At 43.2% G+C, this 25,090-nt stretch overlaps 1 protein-coding gene across 5 annotated transcripts in view; it reads right to left on the reverse strand.

Annotated features, from left to right (window-relative positions):
* The window catches only part of jarid2b (jumonji and AT-rich interaction domain containing 2b), a 409,246-nt gene that overhangs the window by 18,161 nt on the left and 365,995 nt on the right, over window positions 1–25,090 (reverse strand). For 4 of the 5 annotated variants that reach the window (XM_078539218.1, XM_078539220.1, XM_078539219.1 and 1 more), the window contains 4 exons: window positions 19,000–19,105; window positions 12,949–13,131; window positions 12,035–12,165; window positions 762–945 (listed from right to left, as the gene is read on the reverse strand). In XM_078539218.1, the coding sequence (XP_078395344.1) occupies window positions 762–945; window positions 12,035–12,165; window positions 12,949–13,131; window positions 19,000–19,105 (604 nt within the window). Of the gene's footprint in view, window positions 1–761; window positions 946–12,034; window positions 12,166–12,948; window positions 13,132–17,210; window positions 17,318–18,999; window positions 19,106–25,090 lie in introns of those variants that run through there. The other variant, XM_078539222.1, reaches the window with a different exon arrangement.

Consider the following 25,090-nt stretch of genomic DNA (forward strand, 5'->3'; position numbering starts at 1 on the left):
CCCTTCAAGTATTAGTCCATACATCGAGTGTCAGCAGCCTATTTTTCTTGAAGAGCATGACTGCCATGCTCAATGCGCTGACATACAAGGGTCACACTCTGGATGGTAACCAGGAGTAGAAGCACTGACTGAATTTTCTCCTCACTATTCTGTAAAAATTGTAGCTGCCCACCTTAGTTGCGACCATCCGACTTGATATAGATCAAAGTTGGATTTTCTTGTCTGTGTGATTCAGTGCAATAACATAGTTACTTACTGAGACAAGGCAAGCCTTCTTTCATTTAAGAACTTATATTTATGTTGTACCTTTCATGTTCCAAGAAAGTCCTTAAGAAGTTTATAATGAATGGGTTGCATTTCAAGTGTAGTCACTGTAGTAGCACAAGCACAGCTAATTTGTGCACAAGAAGAATGATTAGATGATCTACTCTGGTGATGTTGATTGAGGGAGGAATGTTGGATTAGCATCAGGAAAACTTTTGCTCCCTGTGGAATCGTGTAATGGAATCTTTTTCATTCGCCTGACAAACAGGCAGGAGCCTGGGTTTAATGATGGAATCTCCTATTATGTCAGCATAGGTTATGTGCTCAAATCCTGGTGTGATTCTTGAAACTCTGGCTCAGAAGCCAAAATTCATCCAGCATTCAGTAATGATTGGGACCAACAAAACAACTTGCTTTCCTTGGTTAGTGATTAAACAACAACTATGCTCAGATACTGAACATCTCAAAAACCCACCACGACCAACCCTTCTACTCACCATGGATAGGTAACACAACTGCTGGCAGATCTGGCATCTCCTCTCCGATGTTTCAGAGGCTAACCATTTCCGTGGTTTCTTCTTCATATCCATCATGGAGAGGTGACTGTCATGGCTACCATAGCGAGCGGACGAATGCAAACCTGCATCAAGCAGCCTCTGCCGCTGCCTTGACTCTGTATCCCTAAGGAAATATTGGAAATGTTACTACTGGAGATGGTGTATAGCCACGTTGTTATGATATAATGGGGAGTTAATTTTGCATTCTCAATTAAGCTTTTAACAATTCAAGCAAAGAAACACTTTGCACATTTTGAACATTATTGTATAACCTTAGAACAACAAGAAGGAGATTCCAATACAAATACAAAGGCTTGTTCTCATTCAAATGCAAATAGTTGGGTGCCACAAGGATCAGTGCTAGGCCTCAACTATTTACTATTTATACTAATAACTTGAATGAAGAGACAGGGTGTACTATAGCCAAATTTGCTGATGAGACAAGGCAGCGGGAAAGCAAGTTATGAGAAGGAAACATAGAAACTGGCCGGCTGGTGAGTAGGCCTTTCGAGCCTGCTCCGCCATTCAATATGATCACAGAATCTCAGTGCAGGAGGGGCCCCTCGGCCCTTCGAGTCTGCACCAACACGTGAGAAACACCTGACCTACCGATCTAATCCCATTTACCAGCACCTGGCCCATAGCCTTGAATGTTATGACATGCCAAGTGCTCATCCAGGTACTTTTTAAAGGATGTGAGGCAACCCACCTCTACCACCCTCCCAGGCAGTGCATTCCAGACCGTCACCACCCTCTGGGTAAAAAAGTTTTTCCTCACATTCCTCCTAAACCTCCTGCCCCTCACCTTGAACATGTGTCCCTTTGTGACTGACCCTTCAACTAAGGGAAACAGCTGCTCCCTATCCACCCTGTCCAAGTTCCTCATTATCTCGTACACCTCCATCAGTTCACCCCTCAGTCTTCTCTACTCCAACGAAAACAACCCAAGTCTATCCAATCTCTCTTCATAACTTAAATGTTTCATCCCAGGCAACATTCTGGTGAATCTCCTCTGCACCCCCTCCAGTGTAATCACATCCTTCCTATAATGTGGCGACCAGAACTGCACACAGTACTCCAGCTGTGGCCTCACCAAGGTTCTATGCAACTCCAACATGACCTCCCTACTTTTATAATCTATGACTCGATTGATAAAGGCAAGTGTCCCATATGCCTTTTCCACCACCCCACTAACATGCCCCTCCACCTTCAAAGATCTTTGGACACACACGCCAAGGTCCCTTTGTTCCTCAGAACTTCCTAGTGTCATGCCGTTCATTGAATACTTCCTTGTCAAATTACTCCTTCCAAAATGTAACACCTCACACTTTTCAAGGTTAAATTCCATCTGCCACTTATCTGCCCATTTGACCATCCTGCCTATATCTTCCTGTAGCCCAGGACACTCAACCTCACTGTTAACCACCCAGCCAATCTTTGTGTCATCCACAAAATGATCATGGCTTATCCTATATCTCAATTCCATATTCCCGCTTTCTCTCCATACCATTTGATACCCCTAATATCCAAAAAATTATCAAAATCTTTCTTGAATATACTCAGTGACCCAGCCTCCACAGCCTTCTGTGGTAGAAAATTCCGCAGGTTGACCACCCTCCAAGTGAAGAAATATTTCCTCATCTCAGTCCTAAATGGCCTGCCCCCTATCCTGAGACTGTGGCCCCTGGTTCAAGACTCCCCAACCAGGGGAAACATCCTCCCCACATCTAGTCTGTCTAGCCCTGTTACAATTTTATACGTTTCAATCAGATCCCCTCTCATTCTTCTAAACTCTAGTGAATACAGTCCCAGTCAAACCAATCTCTCCTCATACGACAGCCCTGCCATCCCTGGTATCAGCCGAGTGAACCTTCGCTGCACACCCTCTATGGCAAGTATATCCTTTCTTAGGTAGGGAGACCAAAACTGCATGCAATACTCCAGGCGTGGTCTCACCAAGGCCTTGTATAACTGCAGTAAGTCATCCCTACTTCTGAACTCAAATCCTCTTGTAATGAAGGCCAACATACCATTTGCCTTCCTAATTGCTTGCTGCACCTGCCCGTTTACTTTCATTGACTGGCACACAAGGACGCCCAGATCCCTTTGTGCATCCACATTTCCCAATATATCAACATTTAAATAATACTCTGCCTTTTCTGTTTTTCACACCGAAGCATATAACTTCACATTTATCCACGTTATACTGCATCTGCCATGTGTTTGCCCACACACAACTTGTCTAAATCGCCCTGAAGCCTCCTTGCATCCTCCTCACAGCCCCGCCCAGTTTTGTGTCATCAGCAAACTTGGAAATATTGCATCTGGTTTCCTCATCCAAGTCATTTATGTATATCGTGAATAGCTGGGGCCCAAGCACTGATCCCTGCGGTAAACCACTAGCCACTGCCTGCCACCTGGAAAAAGACCCCATTTATTCCCACTCTCTGCTTCCGGTCTGTCAACCAATTTTCAATCCTTGCCAGAATATTACCCCCAATCCCATGTGCTTTAATTTTGCCCACTAGCCTCTTATCAAAAGGCTTCTTGAAATCCAAATACACCACATCCACTGGTTCTCCCTTATCTATTCTACTAGTTACATCCTCAAAAAAACTCCAGTAAATTAGTTAAACATAATTTCTCTTTCTTAAGCCCATGCTGACTTTGTCTAATCCTGTTAATGCTTTCCAAGTGTTCTGTTAAACATGTAATTTATAATAGATTCCAACATTTTCCCCAATACAGGAGGCGGCGATGGCGTAGTGGTATTGTCGCTGGAGTAGTAATCCAGAGACACAGGGTAATGCTCTGATGGTGATGGTGCACCAGCAGATGGTGGAATTTGAATTCAATAAAAAAATCTGGAATTAAAAGTCCAATGATGACAATGAAACCATTGTCAATTGTTGTAAAAATCCATCCGGTTCACTAATGTCCTCTAGGGAAGGAAATGTCGCCCTTACCTGGTCTGGCCTACATGTGACTCCAGACCCACAGCAATGTGGTTGACTCTTAAATGTCCTCTGAAATGGCCTAGCAAATAACTTCTTCTTGGACTCCACCTATCACTGACCCACTATTGAGCTCTCCTGTCCCATCCCCTTCCACCAGCTTACATTTCATCTCATTTCTATATGTCTTAGTTCTGATGAAGGGTCATACGGACTCGAAACCTCAACTGTATCCCTCTCCGCAGATGCTGTCAGACCTGCTGAGTTTTTCCAGGTATTTTTGTTTTTGTTCAGCAAATCACTCAGTTGTAACAAACCGCTACAAAGACACGTCCAAAAAAGGAATGGACGGACAGACCACCCGGCATCGACCTAGGCACCGGAAACGACAATGGCAATCTCAGCCCTGTCGACACTGCAAAGTTTAACTAACATCTGGGGGCTAGTGCCAAAATTGGGAGAACTGTCTCACAGACTAGCCAAGCAACAGCCTGACATAGTCATCCTCAAGGAATCATATCTTACAGATAATGTCCCAGACTCCACCATCACCATCCCTGGGTATGTCCTGTCCCACCGACAGGTCAGACCCAGCAGAGGTGGCAGCACAGTGCTATATAGGAGGGAGTTGCCCTGGGAGTCCTTAACATAGACTCCAGGCCCCATGAAGTCTCATGGCATCAGGTCACACATGGGCAAGGAAACCTCCTGCTGATTACCACATACTGCCCTCCCTCAGCTGATGAATCAGTGCTCCTCCATGTTGAACATCACTTGGAGGAAGCACTGAGGGTGGCAAGGGCGTAGAATGTTCTCTGGGTGGGGGGCTTCAATGTCCATCATCAAGAGTGGCTTGGTAGCACCACTGCTGACCGAGTCCTAAATGATATAGCTGCTAGATTGGGTCTGTGGCAGGTGATGAGGGAACCAACAAGAGGGAAAAACATACTTGATCTCATCCTCACCAACCTGCCTGCCACAGATGCATCTCTCCATGACTGTGCGGTGGTCACTCCTACCGATACTGTCATTGTAGAGACCAAGTTCCGCCTTCACATTGAGGATCATGTTGTGTGTCACTACCACCGTACTAAATGGGATAGATTTTGAACAGATCTAGCAACTCAAGACTGGGCATCCATGAGGCGCTGTGGGCCATCAGCAGCAGCAGAATTGTACTCGAACATAATCTGTAATCTCATGGCCTGGCATATCCCCCATTCCACCATTACCATCAAGCCAGGGGATCAACCCTGGTTCAATGAAGAGTGCAGGAGGGCATGCCAGGAGCAGCACCAGACATACCTAAAAATGAGGCATCACCCTGGTGAAGCTATAAAACAGGACTACTTGCATGCCAAATAGCATAAGCAGCAGGTGATAGACAATAGCTAAGTGATCCCACAACCAACAGATCAAATCTAAGCAGCTAAGCGATCCCACAACCAACAGATCAAATCTAAGCTCTGCAGTCCTGCCACATCCAGTCGTGAATAGTGGTGGACAATTAAATAACTCATTGAAGGAGGTGGCTCCACAAATATCTCCATCCTCAATGATGGAGGAGCCCAGCACAGCAGTGCAAAAGATAAGGCTGAAGCATTCGCAACAACCTTCAGCCAGAAGTGCCGAGTGGATGATCCATCTCGGCCTCCTCCAGAGGTCCCGGCATCACAGATGCCAGTCTTCAGCCAATTCGATTCACTCCACATATCATCAAGAAAAGGCTGAAGGCCTTGGATACCGCAAAGGCTATGGGCCCTGACAATATTCCAGCAATAGTACTAAAGACTTGTGCTCCAGTGCTTGCCACATCCCTAGCCAAGCTGTTCCAGTACAGCTACAATACTAGCATCTACCTAGCTATGTGGAAAATTGTCCAGGTATGTCCTGGGGTATGTCGCGTACACAAAAAGTAGCACAAATCCAACCTGTCCAATTACCGTCCCATCAGTCTACTCTCCATCATCAGTAAAGTAATGAAGGGGGTCATCAACAGTGCTATCAAGCAGCACTTGCTTAGCAATAACCTGCTCATTGATGCCCAGTTTGGGTTCCGCCAGAGCCACTCAGCTCCTGACCTTGTTACAGCTTGGCTCAAACATGGACAAAAGAGCTGAACTCCCGAGGTGAGAGTGACTGCCCTTGACATCAAGGCAGCATTTGACCGAGTGTGGTATCAAGGAGCCCTAGCAAAACTGGAGTTTTATCAGTGCTAAAATTGGCATCAATAGAAATGCAAGAGGTGTGACAGAGTCAGATTTTTCAGTAAACAATTAATTAATACAATGTTGTTACATCCTTGCATTTGCTCCTCCAAGACTTTGTGCCCTCCCCATTTCCCACTTCTTCTCAATTGCACCACTGCGACGGCGTTTGAATTCTGCAATTGCAGCATGAGTCCTGACTACAGACATTAAAAAAATCTCCACTTCAAACTTGCAGTCACCAGTGCAAATTGTCACTGTAAAAGTAACAAATTTTCAATGCTTCTGTTTTTTTTTAATTCATTCATGTTAACATCACTGGCAAGGCCAATGTTTGTTACCATCCCTAATTGCCCTCAGAATGGGCCTTACAATGGAGAGAAGGTCAATGAAGAAGCTGCAAGTAGTTGGGCCTAGAATGCTGGCCTGAGAACTCCTGCAGCAATGTGCTAAGGCTAGAATGATTGCCCTCTAACAACCACAACTATCTTTCTTTGTACTAGGTATGACTCCAGCAGTGGAGGAGCTCCCCCTCCCTCGGTTCCCATTATATGACCAATAATTGCATATGGAGGTATCTATATATCAAGTGGATGCGATTGGAAAATCAAGGTCAGGTTATCAAGATCGCTGAATACCAGCATATTTCCTTAATCTTATCGAGCAAACATACCTACCAGCAAAACTATTACAACAGATATTCTCCAGATTGTCTACAATTTGTGTAAAATAGACAAGCCTATCGATCACCCATTTCTCTTATTAAGAGCATAAGAACATAAGAAATAGGAGTAGATCATTCGGCCCATCGAGCTTGCTCTGCCATTCAATCAGATCATGGCTGATTTGATTGTGGCCTTAATTCCACTTTCCTGCCTGCCCTCCACAATCCTCGACTCCCTGCACAGAATCTTTACAGTACAGGAGGCCATTCAGCCCATCGAGTCTACTTAGTCCCACTCCCCTGACTTATCCCTGTAGCCTTGTGCATTCTTTTTCAGATAGCAATCCAATTCCCTTCTGAATACTTCAATCGAACCTGCTTCTACCGCCCTCTCAGGAAGTTCGTTCCAGGCTCCAACCACCATCTGGGTGAAAAAAATTTTCCTCACATCACTTTTGCCAATTATTTTGAATCTGTGCCCTCTAGTTCTTGATGCTGTCTTGAGTGGGAACAGTTTCTCACTATTTACCCTGTGCCTATCCGTCAGGATCTTCAATATCTCTATCAAGTCTCCTCTCAGCTGCTTTTTTTCCCAAGGAAAACAGTCCCAACCTCTCCAAGCTATTCTCATAGCTACAGTTCTTCATCCCTAGAATCATTCTTGTGAACCTCTTCTGTACTGTCTTCAATGCTTTAACATCCTTCCTTAACTATGACGCCCAGAACTGGACGCAGTACTTCAGGTGAAGCCGAACTAGTGTCTTATACAAGTTCAACATGACCTCCTTACTCTTGTACTCAATGACCCTATTAATAAAGCCTAAGATATCATATGCTTTATTAACTGCTCTCTCAACATGCCCTGACATCTTCAATAACTTATGTACATATACACCAAAGTCCCTCTGTTCCTGCACCTTCTTTAGAGTTTCTCCCTTTATTTTATACTGTTTCTCCATATTCTTCCTTTATCTCTGTCACCCAGGGTGCTCTGCATTTATTTGTCCTATCTTTCCCCTTCTAGGGAATATACCTTGACATTGCCCATTGTTCAGCCGCCGTCTTTTCTGACAACATTTGATTCCAACTCACTCAACTCAGATGCATTCTCATCCCATCGAAATTGGCTTTCCTCCAATTAATTATCCCTGTTCTGGATTGTTCCTTGTCCTTTTGCATGGCCTTATGATACAGTGGTCACTGCCCCCTAAATGCTCTTCCACTGATATTTGATCCACTTGGGCCAACTCATTCCCCAGCACCAGGCCCAAAAGCGCCTGCCCTCTCTTTGGACTGGAAACATATTGCTTCAGAAAACTATCTTGAACACATTCCAGGAACTCTTGCCCCTCTGCATTATTTCTAACCCAGTCTATATTTGGATAATTGAATTATAATTACTCTATAATTCTTGCACTTCTAATTATGTTGCAGATTTGTTTCTCTACATCCCTTCCACTAGTTGGCGGTCCATATACTACACCAATCAACATTATTGCACCTTTTTCACTCCTTACCGCTAGCCAGAGATTCCATTCTTGATCCTTCTGGAACATCCTCCCTCTTCAGTACTGTAATGCCATCTTTAATCAATGCTGCTATTCCAGCTACTCCACCCCTCCTTTTCTTCCTTTCCTGTCTCTCCTAAACACTTTGTGCCCAGAAATATTTAACACCCAGCCCTGCCCTTCTTTGAGCCAGGTCTCTATTATAGCAATACCATAATTCCATTTGTCAAACTGTGTTTGTCGTTCACCAATCTTATTAACCATACACTGTAAATTCACATACATGCACATTAACCCTGATTTAGGCTTTTTTTACTTTTACCCTTACTCTGACCCCAATTAATGACTTACTATTGCCTAATCTAATTCTATCAAACTCTCCAAGTATCCTATTGACCTTGATACTACTCTCTGGTATACCCTCCTTATCAGTTAATACTTCTCTACTTCCCACTGCCAGCTTTTCTCCTCTCCATTCTGAATTTCCCCTGAGGTTCCCATCCCCCTGCCAATCTAATTTAAACCCTCCCCAACAGCACTAGCAAACCTTCCCACAAGGACATTAGTCCCAGTCTTGTTACGGTGTAACCCATCCTTCTTGTACGGGTCCCACCTGCCCCAGAAGTGGTCACAATGCCTAGAAATCAAAAGCCCTCCCTCCTACTCCATTTCTCAAGCCACATGTTGAACTGATGAATCGTCCTATTCTTATGCTCACTAACATGTGGCATTGGGAGTCCTACTTTTTAATTCCCTCCCTAACTCCCTTAAATCTGCTTTCAGGACCTCATCCCTTTTCTGACCTATGTCACCGATCCCAATTTGGACCACAACCTCTCGTTGTTCACCCTCCCCCACAAGAATGCCCGGCAGCTGCTCTGTGACATCCTTGACCCTGGCACTAGGGAGGCAACATACCATTCTGGAGTCACGTCTACAGCCGCAGAAATGCCTGTCTGCTCCCCTAACTATGGAATCTCCTACCACAATAGCTCTTCCACTCTTCCTCCTCTCCTGTGCAGCTGAGCCACCCACAGTGTCACGAACCTGGCTCTTGCTACAGTCCTCTCAGGAACCATCTCGCTCACCCGTATCCAAGAATGGAAAAAAGTGGTTAGAGAGTGAGATAGCCCTCAGGGGATTCCTGCACTACCTGCCCATTTCTCTTAGATACTCTGCCGGTCACCCATTCCCTCTCTGCCTATGTACTTCTTAGCTGCAGTGTGACCACCTCTCTAAACATGTTAATCCATGCAAACCTCAGCCTTGCAGGTGCACCACAGTGACTCCAGCCACTGCTCAAGTTCGGCAATCCGGAGTTAAAGTTTCTGCAGCTGGTGACACTTCCTGCAGATGTAGTCACCGAGGAGACTTTGTGCCTGCATGACTTCCCACATCCCGCGGCATACACATTCCACATGGCCGAGTTGCACTGACATACCTTAAACTTTATATGAAGTGTTTATTACAGTATGGTATAATAACTCACCAATCATCTCCTCTGTGCAAAGTCTGAAAAGGCCTATACTTACCAACCAATCAACTTACACGACTCTCGACTGCCTCTCCTCTTGCGCTGTTTTCAGACTCCTGACTGCCTCTCCCCTCACGCTGTTTGCAATCTCCCCCTTGTCGATCAAAAATCTTTCTAACTTAGCTTTGAATATATTCAATGATCCAGCCTCCACTGCACGCTGGGGAAGAGAATTCCAAACACTAACGACCCTCAGAGGATTCTTCCTCATCGCCATCTTAAATGGGTGACCCCTTATTTTTAAACTGTGCCCCCTGGTTCTAGATTTCCCCCTATGGGGGAACATCCCCTCAGCATCTACTCTGTCAAGCCCCCTCAGATTCTTATTTGTTTGAATAAGATCACCCACCCACCCCCAACTTTCTTCTAAACTCCAGCAAGAATGGGCCCCAACCTGCTCAAATAGTCCCTCATCCCAGGAATTAGGCTGGCGACCTTTATCTGAACTGTTTCCAATGCAAGTTTGTCCCTCTTTAAGTAAGTTAGTTTCCAATCAAATATCTTTTCAAAATTCAAGTAAATTATATCAACTCCATTTTTTGCTACGGTTAAAGGGCTCCTGGAACTTTGTAAGCTATGACTCATTGCTTCAAAATTCATGCCGATTACTCATGGCTTCAGTAACTCGTTCTCCAGTTCAACAGTACTACACTTCAAAAGTGATTTACTGGCTGTAGAACGCTATGAAATATTTCAAGGACATGAAGGTGCTATATAAATCAAGTTCTTTCTTTCATCAATTGGAACAACACTGACAGGAGTGAGAGAAATGATGAAGTATCTTGCCCCTATTCTGATAAGCCGAATGGTTCTTCAATTGACTTTTTGTATCATTTTTAAATTTCAGGATCACAGTCATTATCCTCCAGTTCTCGGGCATGGCTCTTATACTTCTGCATAAAAAATTCACCGTAGCTTCACCCTATTTCCTCACTCGCTTTTAAGGATTCTACAATAGAGAATTCGGGGAGAGCATTACTGAACTCAAAAACAAAGGATGCAAGTATTCCATTTGATGAAAGGCACTGATAGAATAAAAAGGTCTTTGGAGTGGATGAAAAACAATGAAGGGCACAGCGTCAACATTTGCAGAAAAGGTCACATCTGAATGTTAAGCAACAAAATTGTGAGCAGAGGGTAGAAGATATGGAAAATGGTTTCATCTTACAAGGGGAAATAATGCAAGAGCTGCCCCAATTTTTGTTGCAGGGGGAAATTTGTGTACACATCAAACAAAACTCAAAGGGCAAATTTAAGGACAAGATTTCTGAACATTGAATATGCATCAGTAATAGACGAGATAAGGATGTTTAGTCATGTCACTGTAAGCAATGGATCTGAATTAGTCGCTTGGTAATACAGGCCTCGAGTATTGTTGGAAAAAAAAAGAGACAAGCTGTCGAAGTTGTTCATCTTGCACTCATCAGGACAGACACAAGAATGCCAAACTTCAACGGCAACAATAATTTATACTGCATGAGGAAAGGGTGCTGATTGGGTGGCAAGTCGACTCTAGTTGAGGTGTTTCCATTGAGAATGCATGAGAAAACTGTTGTGCCCCATCACTTTTAGTTCAAAAAATTGTGCAATATCTGGACACATTCCTTTTATCTGCAGAGTACAGTTCCCTGTATATGAATATATGTAGCTTCTAGCAATGTAAGGGAGCCACACTGCAGGCCCAACTGAATTGCAAATTGATAGTGCAATTCTTAGTACACTCGGGATTGTTCAGCAAGTGCTGCCCAATGCAGAATCACATCTAACATTAGAGATTATGTCCTGACTTTTGCAAGCACAGGCTGGTTGAGTACAGTCGCTACTCTGCATTGTGCGAACAGCCAAAGGGACTTGCTGTTTGATACGATCCGCCAATCATTGGGACATACAGCCTATAGACCTGACATTGCTCTGGCACTGAAATTCATTGGATTAGAGAAAAATGACCCCAACTCATTCAAATTGCCTTTTGTTATTCTCTATATAAAATTGGGGCTGCTTCTTAAAATGGCAAGCCATTAAGAGTACAGTACTCTATAAAGTTATACATTGACATAAAATCTTTCTTCAATTCATGCTTTATTTTCTGTATAACATGGCGTCATTAATGGAACCCATTCGTATCACAAATCATTCACCTCATTAACTTAACCTTTATGCACAATAAGGGATAAAATGAATATGTAACTAGTGTATCATAACACAATTTTATTGTTCTTATGTTATGTACTCTTAACAACAGATTCACTTGTAGTCGAAAACCCCAGTGATATTCAGTGCTCTTGGTCAGTGAAAGCAAGCTTCCTTTCTCACCTTAAAGGTTTCAACTAAATGCACAAAATGTACCTGAGTTCTTTCAAAAGTGAAGAGATGTGGCTTAGTGTCGACCCACTTTCCCGTTTCGACTCTGCCGTTGCAATAAGGTAAAGTAGTTTTTCCATTGAAAATGCATTAGCAATGTATCGCCTTTTCAAGTCCTGTACAGGCACACCAAAAACACTCCCTTTAGATGGGGAGAAAAAACATAGCAGAGCAAAGACATGGGTAACACATCTTCTCCAGTAAATGGTGACCTTCAAATTTAACTCTCTGGTGCAATTGAAAGGAGAAATATGCTTAGACTTAAACATCAAACAGCTCAACATAATCACTTGCTTTTTACTGTAGGAATCTGAACAACATATTAGAGTAAAAAAGTTGTGACCCAAGTAGTGTGAAGTTTATTTTGGTGGCTGAAAAACAAAAAAAAGCAGTACGTCTAATAATTACTTATCAATTTAATTCAACAATAACAGTTATATTTATCAACCACTTTATTTTTAAGAAATGTAATAAGGCTGTTAGAGTTACTCCAATTACATTGGTTGCACAGAGGATTAGGGCAATAGCCAGCCCCAACCGCCAGTCCCCCTCTCAGGTTTAGGCCATTCACCACCACCCCACCCCACCCTTTTCCAAGACCCACACACAGGATTAGGGCATTGGCCAGCCTCATGGTCCCTTCCACTGTAGAGCTGGGTGGTGCCCACCCTCCCTCACTAGGATTGGGGCACTAATGGGTCCACCAGCACTCACATAGGCCTGAGTCATGCCCAGTACCATCACATGATTGATGGTTTTGCCCAACAGCCCTCAAAGCAAATGGCTTTTTCCCCATTCCTTCTCACATAGCACATCCATCTCAGCAGTACCAAAAACAAAACATTAAAAAGAGTCATTTTTCTTTAAGCAAGGTGTACACAGTAACTTGAGTCTGTTACCTTAGCAGCTTCATAGCCCATATTTAACCACTGGGTAGTTGCAAAATGTACAGCTTCTGAAACACTGTAGCCACAGCACACTTTGGAGACAAAGGCCCCTGGGGAACACACAATAAATTGGCCACTCTGCTGTACAGTACGACAAACTTTGATCCCCTCCTTACACAGGACCTCTGGAGAGATCTAGCAAGACAAATATTAACCAATTAAGAACAGAAATATAGTTAAATAGTGGTGTGTTATCCTATAGTCATCATTGTCTTTTACTATAGAAAGGTAAGTGTTAACTGAGAAACAAGTGAAATAATTCAATCCAGTTCACAAGGATACTATTTTTGCATTACCCACTTGAATTTCATGCACCAGCTAACAGAAGTTCAACAACTAATACACTTATACTCTTGCAAGACCTGCAAATATGTAAAAACATGCATAGCTTTGATGTTTTGATGTTTCAGGGTTAAAATGGCATTTGGCGTTGCAATCTGCTCACTAATTACTCTTTTACGCAAATGCACCATAATATTTAGTATAAAATCACTCCTTTCAGTACTTGTGCAGTAGAAGCCATCTTGTAAGTAGGTTCTCCACACTTTTGAAGTGCTTCCAAGATATCATGGCTCAGGATTGAAATTCAGGACAGAGCTAATTCTCTGCTACAGACTCAGTAATCCCAAGTCTGAATCAATCATTCCCATGGTACTTCAGAGCACTGACTGACAAGCTAACCTGGCTCTCTAATGGAACCTGAAGAGAGAGAGAGACGACTCACTCAGCAAGTTTTTCAAGAAAGTATTCTGAAATGCAGTTTCAGAATTAAATGTTCATTAAGCATAAGTTTTTTTAAAAAATCATTTCTAGCAGTTAACAAACGTGCAAGTACTCAAAAAGGTTAATCTGCGCTGTTTCATTTTAGTGGTGTGCGCAGTGTGTGTGGCAAAACACTTGCTTTGGCTACTAAGTGGTTGAAAATTGATTTAGATAAGATAATACTGTAATACATCAGAACTTGATGTATTTTGGCTTCAGCTTTTTTGGGGGTTAGTTGGGAGTTGCATGTAGCACGAAAAGCAATCACCGCCTAAGCAAACTTGAGAAATCTATACAGATAGAGCTTGTTTACTCAATATGGAGTGTACAAACATTATATGGATTACACATCCCACCACACACCTCCTTACCTAAGCCCAGAGAACACCGATGCAGGCTGACAATGCATAGGAACCACTAGCTACGAACAAGGATGCTGCTGAGGTTTAGCCAGCTAAAACTATGCAGTCTACCACCAAAAAGCACTGGTAAACTGATCAGTTTACCATTAGGACTTTGTCCTGCTGGTACCTAGAGCCAACATCGTTCGTAGGTAATAGTGTACACACCTTTAACAGGTGCATAGCACTGGATCCTAGGGTGGGTGAGGTTCAATGAGGGCAGTGTGCAAAGGGAGCCAAATGCAAAGTTAGTGGAAGGTGAAACATTTCACATGACAGAAAATATTTTAATAGGGATCACGGTAGTAGGGGAAAAAAATAGATTTGCATTTATATAGCAGCTCTCATTTCCTCAGTGTTCAAAGCACTTTGCTGCCATCCATTGCTTATCGAGCGTAGTTGGCCAGGAGCTGGGTGAAGCCCTCTGCTCTTCTTTCAATGTTGCCATGAGTCTTCTACATCTAACTGAACACGTAGCCAGGTCTTGGTTTAATGCCCCATTGAAGGGGCAGTAGTTCCAACAGTGCAGTCCTCCCCTCAGGACTGTAGTAAACTTTCAGTCTAGGTTATTTATCAAATTTTAAAACAGGTCATAAACCCATAATCTTGTGACTTGCTGTGTCACTGAGTTGAGCTGATAAATGGATAATGAGTTGTGGAAGGAAGGTAAAGTTAATAAAATTGTATAGTTTCAAAGAAGGGGAGGGTCATTATTTCATCAAAGAAAGTTTATTAATTTACATATTGTAGTCAATCATACCTTCCTCCTGACTAGAAGCTATATATTTAGTGCAATATCCCTTGAATTTAGTTGCCTATGGGTTGGTTGTGGGGGTGGTGGAAGAGGCCAAGGGTAGGGCAAAATAACCAGATATGATGCAAAAGAACTGTATCTTGTGCGAGAGGTTTGGGGCTGTGCAGGTGGTCGTGCATATTTACCAATATTCATTATTCATTCAAACTTCAGATACAAATAGGAGTAAACCTCAGCAGTACAACTGCTTTCTCAGGCATCTGAAAAACTGTTCATGATTAAGCAGAATTTATAGAAACAATGGTACAGCAGTTAGCTGCGAGGCCATGTCATTCACCACTGACTGTGATTAAAACTGCGTCCTTACCTTTTTGTGCTGGAGCTTTAGGAACCTCCTGTCCCAGCTGAGGGATGCAGCCATCAGCACAGGGAGCCACCGGAGGGTAGCGGCAGGGTGCAGAAGCACCAAGGCCATTTCCCCTTTGATGTGAGGAACACCCCATAAGATCCAGCAGGCTTGCAGTGTTATGGTCAGGTTTTAAAAATTCTTAAGCATTTTTTAACTACTTTCAATATATCAAAGCTTTTTAATTGCTTTCTGAGTTTGCATAACCTTTGATTTAATATAAGCAATCACAGAAAAGTTTCAACGCGAATTGAAAAAATACTTCAAATAAGTTTCAAAATGCTTTAGGGCTCTGAGTGCATTCATTTTATTTCATTACAGAAGGGATTAGCAGTGGATAAAGGCTGTTTACAAGTGGGGTGCTGGATGAGTGGGCGTATGGTTGGGATGTTGGGGCGGGGGGAGCCAGGCACCGGGCATTAATTGTTCACCATCTTTATTTCTAAATACCTTCTGGGGCCTTTCAACACAGCTCCTATGTCTGTGATTAAAAGCACAAGTATCCTGGAGTAAATTTCCAGGGCACGTTCAGGGCTTCTAACCCAACTCTATGACGACAGGGTCAGTGTCGAAGACATCCACAGAGCAGTCCAGGCAGTATGTCGCTTGGGAAGTAAGTACTGCATGTATGCACATATTTCCTCTGGGTCAGGACACATAGCAGCGGCAAATACTTCAAGGTTTGCATCTGATTCAATCTGAAGATCTGGCCAATAATTGCATCCCAATAGACAAAAGCCATGTTTCTGGTACCAGTGAAGAAAATGCTTTCATTTGTCTTTTCAAGTCTTCAAAGTAGAGGTTCAATATGCTAATAAGTTCTTCATAATTTGCCGAAGTCTCCTTTCTTAAAACCTATCATCTGAATATCCTTATTGGGGTGGATGTGTACAAGCTGGTTAATTGCAAAAGCCTCCTATTCTGCAAAGTACAAGACCCAACTCCAGAAAACTAGATTTTCTGAAACCAGATTACCGTTCAGTCAAGTCCAACAGACACTGGACTGACAGATCTACAGAGTGCACCTCATACGACTGCTGTGTCTACATGGCCTCAAGATAGATGGCTGAACACCAAGTCCCAATTATTGTTATAATTGGCTCAGGCTCTTTTGCTTTTGATGTATATTCCTCCTCCAAGATAGTTCAGAGCCAACCAGACTGCTTTATGCTCATGTCAGAAATTGAGAGAGCGCAAGCACGAAAGAGAGGAATCAAGGGTGTAATCCTTCCTTGATCCAAACTTCCTGCAGATGGAATCTCATTGTTATAAGAGGAGAGCTTGCGGCTAATATTAATAAAGTGACGGAAGCTGTAATCACAGTCTGTAAAGATGGTGTTTTACTGTAGGATATTAACATATCCTTAGTAACTTCTCAGGACAGCGTAGAATGAACAAGAAGAACATGAAGATGATGATTTGAAGGAAAAACCTTACGAGCAGCTTTGCACCTGGTACCATGTAAGTGGTCAAGTCATCAAGGTCAGGATATATAGGTGATGCTGCATCCATATCCTAGGCCAAACCTAAATTACCAAGCATTCTGCCCTGTGAATGTAAGACACCACACCCAGTTTGTAAGTGGGTCCCATGAACAATGGGGCTCATTTCAAAAACAATTTGGAACTTAGATAAGGAGAGGTAATGAGATAAGCATAGAGTTTTCCATATCCCAAAGGTAAAGGAGTCAGACTGTGGCCAATTGAAAAGGGAGAAGTGAAAATAAAACTGGGTAATCAGTTACTGCTTTACTTTGCATTTAAACATGCCACACCCAACATGGGAGTACTTGATGCTGACATTGGGTAACTAAAATGAAAAATGTCCTATTCTCTAGCACTAACATACATCACCTTGATGAGTACAAAATAAAAAAAAAGAACCAGCTTACATTCATATAGCACTTTTCACACCCTCAGGACGTCCTAAAATGCTTCTCAGTCATGAATTGCTTTTGGAGTGTCGTCATTGTTGTTATGTAGGCAAATGAGACAGCCACTTAGCACACAGCAAGGTCCCAGAAACAACAAGAGATAAATAGCAAGTTAATCTACTTTAGTGGTCTTGGTTAATGGATAAATGCTAGCCAAAACACCAGGAGAACTCCCCTGCTCTTCTTCAAATAGTGTCATGGAACCTTTTACATCGACACAAGCAGGTTGATAGAATTCAGCTTAACATCTCATCTGAAAGATGGCATGTTTAACAATGCAGCATTCCCTCAGGAAAAGAGGCCACAGAAATGTAAGTGACTAGAATGACTATGCATTAGGGCCCCCTTTTCCAAAGACTCCCAGAGGTGTAGCTGATTTGGGTCTACTGATATGGTCAAAGTGTGTTGCAAAGTGGGATTGAGTGCTATAAAGATACTAAGAGCTGTCTGCTTTTCTACCCCTGGATGGCAGCAACGTAGTGTTTCTTAAAAGTGGGAAATCAACAGGTAATGTGGAGAAAAAATCCACAATGGAATTTAAAAAACCAAATGGAGTGAATTTGATGGGCCCACTGCTCTTTTCTAATTCTGATCCTTAACTCTGCAACAGCAGTGTGTTGCCTGTATATAAAAGTGCAACTCCAACAACACCAGAAGCTCAACACCATCCAGGGCAAAGCAGCCCACCTGATCAGCACCCATCCACCAACTTAAACATTCACTCTCTCCACCATAGACGCACAATGGCAGTAGTGAGTGTCATTATACAAGGTGTACTGCAGCAACACACCGAGGCTCCTTCAACAGGACCTTCCAAACCAGTGACCTCCACCACCTAGAAGGACAAGGGCAGCAGGCGCATGAGAACACCACCACTGCAAGTTCCCCTCCAAGTCACACGCCATCAGACTTGGATCTATAATCGCTGTTCCTTCACTGTCACTGGGTCAAAATCCTGGAACACCCTTTCTATCAGCACTGTGGGTGTACCTACATTAGATAGACTGCAGCAGTTCAAGACGACGACTCACCACCACCTTGTCAAGGGCACTTAGGGATGGACAACAAATGCTGGCCTAGCCAGCAATACCCAGATCCCATGGAAGAATAAAATCCAATCCAGCCACGATTGATAGGATTGATGTCACATTTCTCTAATACTAGAAAAACAGCAAATTCCTAGGCACCCATTATAGAGTTTAATTTTAAAAACTTAGAAGGAAAAGCATTTATAGCGTTGCTACCTAAAAATCACTACTCTGAACTCTAGTAATTTACGTTATCACAATTCCATCTCTGGCCAAGAGAATGCTTCCATCTCATTGGTATGTGATATCATTGGCAGTTATCAGTATAAAAAACCTAAAGATTACTATGTACCTCAACTACTCAGATGCCCATATGTGTCTCAGAATGGAATAACAGGTGAAGAGACTTCATTTTTTGTAGTTAATGTCTAATTTCTCACCCATTGGCCTCCCCTTCTATTGCCTTTTTCTTGATTAGAGTAATTTGTGCAACCTACCAGACATCACCAAATTCACTCCTTCCTTAGTTTTCAATGAAGAGGCATGAGCACAGAAAAAAAAAAATCCTTCCTGCTGTACCCTTCCCCTAGCCACCTATTTAATGTGGCAAAGGGAGAACCTGGACCAATAACTGTTAGTTTATGCCAATGTGTCCTAGATACAAGGGTTGCAGTTGCTAGCCACCTTGTTCTTACATATACACAAAGTTTTGTTCTTACCATTATATTACTTTCAAGCATGTCCAGCCCTGACGTGCCATTAGCTTGCAGCAGGGTATGCACCACTTCATCAAGTTTGCTCTTCTCCTCAGCAGGAATACAATACCTGGAGAAAGGAAGATAACTGAAAATGTCACAGTCCAAAACTTGCAGGCCTAAATGGCACCACTTCCTAATCTGGACTGTAGCTTGTGGTGGTGCAGAGATTACTTTTTCCAGAGCAGCACGCCAGCAGTCCCATTGCATCTATGTAACCTGTGGAAAAGTTTAGAGACACCCAACAAATAGCTGAGAGTTACCAAAAAGACAAGTCTCCCAACTGTACACGGGCAATACAGGAATTGTCACACAGCTTGACTTTTAACCTTACTTTTTTTTAAACCCCCCCCAACACACACACAGTCTTTTTCAAAGTCTGAAAAAGTTTATATTCTCAACATAAAGTAGCTGTTCAATGGGTATATATCATTACAGATTGCTACAGAAAACAGACCTCAAATGGCCTTTGTGGGGAAATACTCACCATCATGGTTACAGTTCAAGAACATTCTCTGTGAAGTATGGTCTCCAGACCAGAATTACAATCTTCACTGCATCTCCAAGACTTATAAAAACATGTGTCTTTGCTTAGTTTCATTCTGGATTTACTATCCCCTTCACTGTAGTGCAGCTGGAGTATTCTGTTAGAAATCCACCACCAGGTTGCCTCAGTTGATGTGTAAACGAGACAAGAGTTACCCATCTCACCTGGGGCTGCGGGAAGGACATTGCTAATGCTGGCCTCAGGGATAGAAAGAGGGGAGGGGAAACAAAAGAGTCCAACCCAGTTCTCATGTCTAATTGCTAGTTAATGCTGCGCAAAAACACAGTTGACTTCAGCTACAATAGCGGTAGAAACAGAGATAGTAAAGGTAATGGATGGGTCGAGAATTGATCAGCAGGACTTACTGGAAAGACTTGTTATGCTCAGAGTGAATAAGTCACCTGCATAGGTGATAGATGCAGGGCTTGCCATCATCTTCCAATCATCCTTAGATATGAGGGAGGTGTCAGAGGATTGGAAAGTGGTAGATGTGACACACTTATTCAGGAAAGGTTGTAAGGGCATTCCTAGTAACTACAGGCAGTCAGTTTAACATCAGTGACAACTAAGGTTTTAGAAACAATGATCAGGGAAAAAGTTAACAGCACTTGGAAGGATTTGAGTTAATTGAGGAGAACCAGCACAAATTTGTAAAAGTCAGATCATGTTTGACTAATTTAATTGAATTTTTTGATGATGTAACTGAGAAGGCTGATGGAGGGAATGATGTGGTTAGTATCTATGTGGATTTTAAGAAAGCATTTGAAAAAGTACCACATAAAAGACTTAACAAAATTGAGGCTTATGGAATTGGAGATCAATATCAGCTTGGGTAAAAATTGACACAAGGACAGAAAATAATGCGTCGTGGTAAATAGTTGTTTTCAGGCTAGAAAATGACAGGCAGTGATGTCCCCCAAGAGCCCATGCTAGATCCACTGTTTTTGTGGCATATATAAATAACTTGAATATTGGGATAAAGAATAAAATTTCAAAATTTGCTGATGGTACAAAACTCAGGTGTGCCGAACAGTAAAAATGATACCAATTGACTATAATAGGATATAGATAGGCTAGCAGAATAGGCAGACAAGTGACAGATGGAATTTACTAGAGAGAGGTGTGAGGTGATGCAGAAGGGAGAGGCAATATAGACTAACTGGCATAGTTCTAAAGAGTGTGCAGGGGCAGAGGGTTCATATGCATAGATCCTTGAAGGTGGCAGAACATATTAAGTAAGTAGTGAGAAAAGCATGTGGGAATTGGGCTTCATAAATAGAGGAACTGAGTACAAAAGCAGGGAATTTATGCTGAACCTTTAGTTCTGGCCTAACCAGAGCTTTATAGAGTACAGAATTCAATTCTGGTCACCACACTGTAGGAGGGTCCTAGAGGAGATTTTTTTCCTTATTCGTTCATGGAACGTGGGTGCCGTTCGCTGGACCAGCATTTATTGCCCATCCTTAACCGTCCTTGAGAAGGTGGTGGTCTTCTTGAACCGCTGCAGTTCATGTGTTGTAGGAACACCTGCAGTGCTGTTAGGAAGAGAGTTCCAGGAATTTGACCCAACGACAGTGAAGGAACAATGAAATAGTTCCAATTCAGGATGGTTTGTGAATTGGAGGGGATCTTGTTCCTATGCAACTGCTGCCCTTGTCCATGTAGATGGTAGCAGTCGCAGATTTGGAAGATTATTTCTAAGGAGTTTTTATGAGTTGCTGCAGTGGATCTTGTAGATGGTTCACACTGCTGCCACTGTGCATCGGTGGTGGAGGGAATAAATGTTTAAGATCCCAATATTTAAATTATTTATATATGCTGCAAAAAGCAGTGGTCTTAGCATGGACTACTGTCTGCCATCCTCCAGTCTGAAAAACAACCATTTACCATGACTCACTATTTTCTGTCCTTAAGCCAATTTTTTTTATCCAAGCTGATATTGATCTCCAATTTCATGAGCCTCAATTTTGTTAACAGCCTTTTATGTGGTACTTTGTGAAATGCTTTCTTAAAATCCATATAGATACCATCCACTGCATTCCTTCCATCAACATTCTCAGTTACTTCATCAAAAAATTCAATTAGATTAGTCAAGCATGATCTGTTTGTACATGGGGTGCCAACCAAGTGGGCTGATTTGTCCTGATGGTGCCATGCTTGAGTGTTGTTGGAGCCACACTCATTCAGTCAAGTGGTGAGTATTCCATCACACTCTTGACTTGCGCCTATTAGATGGTAAACAGGCTTTGGGAAGTCAGGAGGTGAGAATTCGCCACAGAATTCCCAGCCTCTGACCTACTCTGGTAATCACAGTATTTATATGGCTGACCCAGTTCACTTTCTGGTCAATGGTAGCCCCCAGAATGTTAATAGTGGGGGATTCAGCAAATGTAATTCCATTGAATGTCAAGAGGAGATGGTTAGAATCTCTATTGTTGGAGATGGTTATTGCCTGGCATGTGTGTGTTACTTGCCACTAATCAACCCAGCCCTGATTACTGTCCAGGTCTTGCTGCATATTGACACAAAATGCTTCAGTATCTGAGTCGTCGCGAATGGTGCTGAACATTGTACAATCTGTGAACATCCCCACTTCTGACCTTATGATGGCAGGAAGGTCATTGATGAAACAGCTGAAGATGGTTGGACCTAGGAAACTACCCTGAGGGACTCCTGCAGTGATGTCCCAGGACTGAGATGATGACCTCCAACAACTTCCTTTGTGCTAGGAGTGATTCCAACCAGTGGAGAGTTTTCCCCCTGATTCACGATGACTTCAGTTTTGCTAGGGCTCCTTGATATCATACTTGGCCAAGTGTTGTCTTGATGCCAAGGGCAGACACTCTCAGCACACCTCTGGAGTTCAGCTCTTTTGTCCATGCTTGGACCAAGACTGGAATGAGGTCAGGAGCTGAGTGGCCCTGGCAGGACCCAAACTGAGCACCAGTGAGGTTATTGCTGAGCAAGTGCTGCTTGATAGCGCTGTCAACAACGCTGTCCATCAGTTCGCTGATGGTCAAGAGTAAACTGATGGGGTGATAATTGGATAGGTTTGATTTGTCCTGCTTCTTGTGGACAGGACATACCTGGGCAATTTTTTACATTGCCAGGCAGATTCTACCATTGTAGCTGTACTGGAACAACTTGGCCGGGGCACTGATGGTTCTGGAGCACAAGTCTTCAGCACTATTGCTGGACTGTTTTCAGGGCCCATAGCCCTTGCAGTATCCAGTGTCTTCAGCCGTTTCTTGATTTCACAGAGCGAATCGACTTGTCTGACAACTGGCATCTGTGATGCTGGGGACCTCAGGAGAAGGCCAAGATGGATCATCCACTTGGCACTCCTGGTTGAAGATGGCTGCAAGTGCTTCAGCCTTATCTTTTGCACTGATGTGCTGGGCTCTTGTGGAGCCTCCTCCTCGTTAGTTGCTTAATTGTCCACCACCATTCACAACTAGATGTGGTAAGACTGCAGAACTTGGATCAGATCCGTTGATTATGGGATCGCTTAGCTCTATTGATGCTGCTTCCACTGTTTAGCATGCAAGTAGTCCTGCATTGTAGCTTCACCAGGTTGACACTTCATTTTTAGGTATGCCTGGTGCTGCTCCTGCACTCTTCGTTGAACCTTGGCTGATCTCCCATCTTGATGGTAATGGTAGAGTGAGGGATATTCAAGACCATGAACTTACTGATTGTGGTTGTATACAGTTCTGCTGCTGATGACCCACAGCGCCTCAAGGATGCCCACTTTTGAGTTGCCAGGTCTGTTCAAAATCTATCCCATTTAGCACGGTGGTAGTGCCACACAACACGATGGAAGCTAACCTCAATGTGATGACGGGACTTGGTCTCCAAGGTCAAGTAGGCTTTCCCCTCTTGTTGGTTCCATCACCACCTGCCAAAGACCCAGTTTAGGACTTGGCCAGCTCAGTCAGTAATGGTGCTACTGAGCCACTCTTGGTGATGGACACTGAAGTCCCCCACCCAGAGTGCATTTTGTGCCCTTGCCACTCTCAGTGCTTCCTTCAAGTGGTGTTCAACATGGGAGAGTACTGATTCATCAGTTGAGAGGGGATGTTAGGTGGTAACCAACAGGAGGTTTCCTTGCCCATGTTTAACCTGATGCCATGAGGCTTCTTGGGATCCACAGTCGATGTTCAGGACTCCCAGGACAACTGCCTCTCGACTGTATACTATTGTGCTACCACCTCTGGTTGGTCTGTCCTGTCGGTGGAGACAGGACATAACCAGGATAGCAGTTTCTGGGACATTGTCTGTAAGGTACGATTCCACGAATATGACTATGTCAGGCTGTTGCTCGACTAGTCTGTGGGACAGCTTTCCCAATTTTGGCACAAGCCCCCAGATGTCGGTAAGGACAACTTTGCAGGGTCGACAGAGCTGGGTATGCCATTGTTGTTTCCGGTGCCCAAGTCGAAGCTGGTGGTCTGTCTAGTTACATTCCTTATAGACTTCTTAGCAGTTTGATACAGCTGAACAATTTGCTAGGCCATTTCAGTGGGCACTTGAGATTTAACCACATTGCTGTGGATCTGGAGTCACACAGGCCAGACCAGGTAAGGACGGCAGATTTCCTTCCCTAAAGGACATTAGTGAACCAGATGGGTTTTTACGACAATCAACAATGATTTAATGGTCTCCATTAGACTAGTTTTTAATTCCAGATTTATTAATTGAATTTAAATTCCACCAGCTGCCATGGTGGGATTCGAACTGGTGTCCCCAGAGCATTAGCCTAGGCCTCCGAATTACTAGTCCAATGACATTACCACTACGCCCCTGTCTCCCCCAAATTTACCAGAATGGTTCCACGGATTAGGGATTTTAGGTACACGATTAGATCGGAGAAGCTGGAGTTTCTCTCCTTCCACAGAGTATAAGAGATTGAGGAGTGAACTGATAGAGCGTGTACAAGATTATGGAAGGTTTAGAGGTGGTCGACAAAAAGCTGTTCTAATTAGCTGATGGCACAAGGGCTAGGGAGTCACAGATTTAAAGATCTGGGCAAGAGACACAGGGGGTTGCAAGGAAGAACATTTTTACCCTTCGACTGGAAATGACTGAAACACAGTACCTAAGAGGGTGATGGAAGCAGAGACAATGATTTCAAAAGGAAATTGGAAAGGCACTTGAAGGAAACTGGAAAGGCACGTGAAGGAAACAAACTTGCAGAGCTATGGGGTAGAACATGGGAATGGGACGGACAGGACTGCTCTCCAGAGAGCCAGCATGGACTCAATGGGTCAAACAGTCTCATTCTGTGCCTTAATGACTCTATGACAATGCCCAAGTTCCCCTCTCCCTCACAAGCAAATAACATGCCACCTGGCCAGACGAACACAATGTTTAGGTATAAAAGCTGAAATAGAATTTAGTATCGATTTGATCGAGTCCTCTGTTAATTCTACACAAAATTGTAGGATAAAAACTAAAAGTTTGATAGGAATAGGAGTAGGCCCCTTGAGGGAGCTACCACAAGAACAA

Source organism: Cetorhinus maximus, chromosome 3, assembly GCF_964194155.1.
Source record: "Cetorhinus maximus chromosome 3, sCetMax3.hap1.1, whole genome shotgun sequence".
NCBI lineage: Eukaryota > Metazoa > Chordata > Chondrichthyes > Lamniformes > Cetorhinidae > Cetorhinus > Cetorhinus maximus.